The sequence below is a fragment of the Pseudophryne corroboree genome, chromosome 9, assembly GCF_028390025.1.
Source record: "Pseudophryne corroboree isolate aPseCor3 chromosome 9, aPseCor3.hap2, whole genome shotgun sequence".
Classification (NCBI taxonomy): Eukaryota; Metazoa; Chordata; class Amphibia; order Anura; family Myobatrachidae; genus Pseudophryne; species Pseudophryne corroboree.
The window spans coordinates 480,236,029-480,243,140 of record NC_086452.1 but is presented as its reverse complement, the minus strand read 5'-3'; the positions used below and the strand labels follow the sequence as shown (position 1 = coordinate 480,243,140).

The 7,112-nt window shown below is 54.2% G+C and overlaps 1 protein-coding gene across 2 annotated transcripts in view; it reads right to left on the bottom strand.

Moving 5' to 3' along the window:
- Nucleotides 1-3,185: 3,185 nt before the first annotated feature.
- Nucleotides 3,186-7,112, bottom strand: part of RNF123 (ring finger protein 123) — a 265,837-nt gene continuing 261,910 nt past the window's right edge. For both annotated transcript variants that reach the window (XM_063941450.1, XM_063941449.1), the window contains exons 38-39: nucleotides 3,716-3,801; nucleotides 3,186-3,627 (exon numbers count right to left, since the gene is read on the bottom strand). In XM_063941450.1, coding sequence (XP_063797520.1) covers nucleotides 3,531-3,627; nucleotides 3,716-3,801 — 183 coding nt within the window. In that variant the 3' untranslated portion in view covers nucleotides 3,186-3,530. The remainder of the gene's footprint in view (nucleotides 3,628-3,715; nucleotides 3,802-7,112) is intronic.

The following is a 7,112-nucleotide window of genomic DNA, read 5'->3' as shown; positions in this document are numbered from 1 at the left end:
CAGACTAACCCAACATAGGTCCGCTATACGGGCAGCCCTGGCAACAGGGACTAGTGACCAACCGGTGGCCAGGCACTTTGCCACACAGCACCACACGTTGGCTAGCCTCAGATATAGGGCCATTGATCACGTTCCAGCGTCCTTAAGAGGTGGTGATAGGGGAAAGAAATTGTTACAGCTAGAATCCAGGTGGATTTTTCGCCTGGATTGTCTAGCCCCCAAAGGGTTGAATGAGTCCCTTGGATTAATCAATTTCTTATAAAATATGCCAGACCCATGTGAGTCCAGAGTCTGTGGCAACCATATCCACAGAGAAGTGGGTAAAAACCACCTTGATTCAGTAATTAGCCCTGAGAGTGAGCAGGTTTATCTTATGTAACCACTAGAAGGTTAAACATGCTCATGAAAATATACCACTAACACACACATAGCGTTTTTTCAGATTTGGAGCCATCCTGGTCTAGCGCCATCCAGGATTATGTATTATATGAGAAGTGCACTGCATTTAGGATTCTATTGTACCTGACTGATTTAGTATGGTTTAAGGTTTTAATGTTTTAATTATCTTTTTAAGAACATCATTTTGGATTGTAGATGTTCAGGTTTTGATAGTGTGTTGTTTGCACGTTACACACAAGTTTTTATAGACACTCCAGCTCTGATTGAGCGCTGTTTTATAATGTGTAATTTTTTCAGTGAGTAATTCGTGTTCTGGTTTTGTTTCATGTCTGTTTACATTCACAGGGCTCCCAGTGCGTCTCCATGGTGACCGGCGAAGCCCGCATGCGTCACTTCCGGCCGGGCGGTGACGCCGAAACCGGAAGTGCGGGCCGGGAGACGCCGAGACAAGCCGTGGTCCACGCAGCTGGGAGTCATGATGATGGGGGTAAGTGGGGTCACTGTATGTTATTTATTCAATGTATTTGTCATTATTGAATTGTCTGAGGAAGGGGACACGTCCCCGAAACGTTACTTGTTTTGCACAATAAATCTCTTCACGGAGTTTTTCACGTTTAACTACAAGCCTGTGAGTGCCACCTAATTTCTCTGCTTATATATATATATATATGTATATATATACACACACCTATACTAGGGTCAATAACATGGTATCCTTATCTAGGGCTTCAATCTCTGCTGATAAGGTACCTGTCCACGCTGCCACAGCGCTATAAACCAATGCCGACACAATCGCCGGTCTGAGTAGTGTACCAGAATGTGCATGCTATCTGCAGGATCCCTGAGGATAGCTGTTACGTCAGGGCTACCTTTTGGGCAAACGTGACACCCTAGGGGAAGATTCCCATCGTATCCTGGCCCTAGTGGGGAAAGGATACTGCCTGAGAATTTTTTGTGGGAAGCTGCCGTCTCTTGTCTGGAGATTCCCGCTCTTTTTCATCATGAGAGGAGGGAAATTTACCTCAGCTTTCTTCCCCTTAAACATGTGTACCCTTGTGTCAGGGACAGATGAGTCATCAATGATATGCAAATCATCTTTATTACAATAATCATATATTGAATACTTTCCTGCCAGTTTTAGCTGTAACTTTGCATTATCGTAGTCGACACTGGAGTCAGACTCCGTGCCGATATCGGTGTCTATTATTTTGGATAGTGAGCGTTGTGAGACTCTGAAGGTCTCTGCGACATAGGGACAGACATGGGTAAATTTCCTGTCTGTTCTCTAATCTTTTGTGCAATAAATTCACCTTAGCACTTAATTACACATATCCAAACAGGTGTCGGCGTTGTCGACGGAGACACCCTCTCACACACACATATGCTCCATCTCCTCCTTAGGGGAGCCTTTTACCTCAGACATGTCGACACACACGTACCGACACACCACACACTCAGGGAATGCTCATCTGAAGATAATTCCCCCACAAGGCCCTTTGGAGAGACAGAGAGAGAGTATGCCAGCACACACCCCAGCGCTATATGACCCAGGAAAAAACACAGCAATTTAATGTTTACCCAGTAGAGCTGTTAATATCTGCGCCGAATTATGTGCCCCCCCTCTTCTTTAAAACCCTCTCTTCTACCGTGGTATAAGCAGGGGAGAGTCCGGGGAGCTTCCTCTCAGCGTGCTGTGGAGAAAAACATGGCGCTGGTGAGTGCTGAGGGAGAAGCCCCGCCCCCTCGACGGCGGGCTTCTGTCCCGGTAAAAGTGTAAAATTGGCGGGGGCTCCTGCATATATACAGTGTCCAGCTGTATATATGCTCCTTTTGCCAAATAAGAGGTTTATATTGCTGCCCAGGGCGCCCCCCCCTGCGCCCTGCACCCTTACAGTGACCGGAGTATGTGAGGTGTGTGGGAGCAATGGCGCACAGCTGCAGTGCTGTGCGTCACCTCAGTGAAGATCATGAAGTCTTCTGCCGCCTGTGAAGTCTTCTTTTCTTCTCATACTCACCCGGCTTCTATCTTCCGGCTCTGCGAGGTGGACGGCGGCGCGGCTCTGGGACGGACGACGAGGGTGAGATCCTGTGTACGATCCCCCTGGAGCTAATGGTGTCCAGTAGCCTAAGAAGCAGGACCTAGCTTCAGAGAGTAGGGCTGCTTCTCTCCCCTCAGTCCCTCGATGCAGGGAGTCTGTTGCCAGCAGAGCTCCCTGAAAATAAAAAACCTAACAAAATACTTTCTATCAGTAAACTCAGGAGAGCTCACTGAAAAGCACTCAGCTCCTCTGGGCACAGTATCAAACTGAGGTCTGGAGGAGGGGCATAGAGGGAGGAGCCAGTGCACACCAGGAACTAAATTCTTTCTTAAAGTGCCCATGTCTCCTGCGGAGCCCGTCTATCCCCATGGTCCTTACGGAGTCCCCAGCATCCTCTAGGACGTTAGAGAAAAGGATTTACCGGTAGGTACCAAAATCCTATTTTTTCACTTTACCATGAGCAAATTTACTCTTATTACTAAAATAGTCACTGATCGGCTCCTTTTTGTCATAGATTAATGTTTCATACACCTAAACCTTCCTCGACAAATGCTCTATAGAATCCTACTGACAGCAAGAGATGACAGACGAGGATGACGGGTATGGAGGCAAAGTGGGGATGTTGGGCAGAAGACTGATGATTGGGAAGAGGTCAGACCTGGATCCAATCCTATTTGTATCTATATCTCTGTACTGAGCTCAGAGGTTTTCTCCTTTCAGCCTTAGTGTGAGAAAAAGTCACAAATGTTGGATGGTTAAATAATTTAATACTCGTTTCTGTGATCTCTCATAGGACACAGATATACATGATAAAAAGTATCTTTACTGTAAACGGTGCCACAGCGCCACTTCTCCCAGCATCCTCCAGTGATGGCACTGCCCACTGGCACTGTGTGGGCACGGGCTGATGATGGCTGCAGGACACTGGACAGTTGTGTAATGTGGGCAGTGTGAGGATAATACTTACACACAACACACTCCGCACTCCTCACACACAGCGATCAGTCACAGAGAGGGCGGCAGAAAACCAGGACATTAAATTACATGTAAACGCAATAAAGCACTCTGTGTAAGGGGAGAGGGGTCTGGGTGCTAGGCTACCGGCTTCTCATAGTCCTCCACACCCGTGATGGTGGCCTTGCAGAAGAAGCAGTCCTTGTTGTTCATAAGATGCTGGTTGATGCATGCTCTGGAGAGGAACAAGCAGGAAACACGGTGAGTACCAGGTGATCAGCTCAGGATACTTACAGTCTGGCTGGGGGCGGCCATCTACTCACTTGCAGGACTTGTGGGAGCAGGGTTTGAATACGGCAGATATGGGGTGAGCATAACAGATGGGACACAGGTCTTCCTCACTGGTGGGCTGCAATGTACAAAAGAACAGTGAGAGAGACACACCCTGATTTACAGCTGTCAGTCATAGCGGCCACTGCTATACTATTCCCTCTCTGTCCCCGGAACACCGCCTGGCCGGGAGATAACGCAGCGTGTAACCCCCTCTCTGTCCCCGGTACACCGCCTGGCTGAGCCATAATGCAACGTCTAACCCCCTCTCTGTCCCCGGTACACCGCCTGGCCGGGAGGTAATGCAGCGTGTAACCCCCTCTCTGTACCCGGTACACCGCCTGGCCGGGAGGTAATGCTGCGTCTAACCCCCCTCTCTGTCCCCGGTACACCGCCTGGCCGGGATGTAATGCAGCGTGTAACCCCCTCTCTGTCCCCGGTACACCGCCTGGCTGAGCCATAATGCAACGTCTAACCCCCTCTCTGTCCCCGGTACACCGCCTGGCTGAGCCATAATGCAACGTCTAACCCCCTCTCTGTCCCCGGTACACCGCCTGGCCGGGAGGTAATGCAGCGTGTAACCCCCTCTCTGTCCCCGGTACACTGCCTGGCCGGGAGATAATGCAGCGTCTAACCCCCTCTCTGTCCCCGGTACACCGCCTGGCTGGGAGGTAATGCAGCGTGTTACCCCCTCTCTGTGCCTGGTACACCGCCTGGCCGGGATGTAATGCAGCGTGTAACCCCCTCTCTGTCCCCGGTACACCGCCTGGCTGAGCCATAATGCAACATCTAACCCCCTCTCTGTCCCCGGTACACCGCCTGGCCGGGAGATAACGCAGCGTGTAACCCCCTCTCTGTCCCCGGTACACCGCCTGGCTGAGCCATAATGCAACGTCTAACCCCCTCTCTGTCCCCGGTACACTGCCTGGCCGGAAGGTAATGCAACGTCTAACCCCCTCTCTGTCCCCGGTACACCGCCTGCCTGAGCCATAATGCAACGTCTAACCCCCTCTCTGTCCCCGGTACACCGCCTGGCCGGGAGGTAATGCAGCGTGTAACCCCCTCTCTGTCCCCGGTACACCGCCTGGCTGAGCCATAATGCAACGTCTAACCCCCTCTCTGTCCCCGGTATACCGCCTGGCCGGGAGATAACGCAGCGTGTAACCCCCTCTCTGTCCCCGGTACACCGCCTGGCTGAGCCATAATGCAACGTCTAACCCCCTCTCTGTCCCCGGTACACTGCCTGGCCGGGAGGTAATGCAACGTCTAACCCCCTCTCTGTCCCCGGTACACCGCCTGGCTGGGAGGTAATGCAGCGTTTAACCCCCTCTCTGTCCCCGGTACACCGCCTGGCTGAGCCATAATGCAACGTCTAACCCCCTCTCTGTCCCCGGTACACCGCCTGGCTGGGAGGTAATGCTGCATCTATCCCCCTCTCTGTCCCCGGTACACCGCCTGGCTGGGAGAGCACACTGGCCGGGAGGTAATGCAGCGTCTAACCCCCTCTCTGTCCCCGGTACACCGCCTGGCTGAGAGAGGACACTGGCTGGGAAGTAATGCAGCGTCTAACCCCCTCTCTGTCCCCGGTACACCGCCTGGCTGAGAGAGGACACTGGCTGGGAAGCAATGCAGCGTCTAACCCCCTCTCTTTCCCCGGTACACCGCCTGGCTAAGAAAGGACACTGGCTGGGAAGTACTGCAGCGTCTAACCCCCTCTCTGTCCCCGATACACCGCCTGGCTGGGAGAGGACACTGGTTGGGAGGTAATGCTGTGTCTAACCCCCTCTCTGTCCCCGGTACACGGCCTGGCTGAGCCATAATGCAACGTCTAACCCCCTCTCTGTCCCCGGTACACCGCCTGGCTGGGACGTAATGCAGCGTCTTATCCCCTCTCTGTCCACGGTACACCGCCTGGCTGAGAGAGGACACAGGCTGGGAGGTAATGCAGCATCTAACTCCCTCTCTGTCCCCAGTACACCACCAGGCTGGGAGGTAATGCTGCGTCTAACCCCCTCTCTGTCCCCGGTACACCGCCTGGCTGGGAGGTAATGCTGCCTCTAACGCCCTCTCTGTCCCCGGTATACCGCCTGGTTGGGAGGTATTGCTGCATCTAACCCCTTCTCTGTCCCCGGTACACCGCCTGGCTGGGAGGTAATGCTGCGTCTAACCCCCTCTCTGTCCCCGGTACACAGCCTGGCTGGGAGAGGACACTGGCTGGGAAGTAATGCAGCGTCTAACCCCCTCTCTGTCCCCAGTACACCGCTTGGCTGAGAGAGGACACTGGCTGGGAAGTAATGCAGCATCTAACCCCCTCTCTGTCCCCAGTACACCGCCTGGCTGAGAGAGGACACTGGCTGGGAAGTAATGCAGCGTGTAACCCCCTCTCTGTCCCCAGTACACCGCTTGGCTGAGAGAGGACACTGGCTGGGAAGTAATGCAGCGTCTAACCCCCTCTCTGTCCCCGGTACACCGCCTGGCTCAGAAAGGACACTGGCTGGGAAGTAATACAGCGTCTAACCCCCTCTCTGTCCCCGGTACACCGCCTGCCTGGGAGGTAATGCTGCGTCTAACCCCCCTCTCTGTCCCCGGTACACCGGCTGGCTGGGAGAGGACACTGGCTGGGAGGTATTGCTGCGTCTAACCCCCTCTCTGTCCCCGGTACACCGGCTGGCTGGGAGAGGACACTGGCTGGGAGGTATTGCTGCGTCTAACCCCCTCTCTGTCCCCGGTACACCGCCTGGCTGGGAGAGGACACTGGCTGGGAGGTATTGCTGCGTCTAATCCCCTCTCTGTCCCCGGTACACCGCCTGGCTCAGAAAGGACACTGGCTGGGAAGTAATGCAGCGTCTAACCCCCTCTCTGTCCCCGGTACACCGCCTGCCTGGGAGGTAATGCTGCGTCTAACCCCCCTCTCTGTCCCCGGTATACCGCCTGCTTGGGAGGTAATGCTGCGTCTAACCCCCCTCTCTGTCCCCGGTACACCGGCTGGCTGGGAGAGGACACTGGCTGGGAGGTATTGCTGCGTCTAACCCCCTCTCTGTCCCCGGTACACCGCCTGGCTGGGAGAGGACACTGGCTGGGAGGTATTGCTGCGTCTAATCCCCTCTCTGTCCCCGGTACACCGCCTGGCTGGGAGAGCACACTGGCTGGGAGGTAATGCAGCGTCTAACCCCCTCTCTGTCCCCGGTACACCGCCTGGCTGGGAGGTAATGCTGCGTCTAACCCCCTCTCTGTCCTTGGTACACCGCCTTGCTGGGAGGTAATGCTGCGTCTAACCCCTGCTCTGTCCCCGGTACACCGCCTGGCTGGGAGAGGACACTGGCTGGGAGGTATTGCTGCGTCTAACCCCCTCTCTGTCCCCGGTACACCGCCTGGCTGGGAGAGGACACT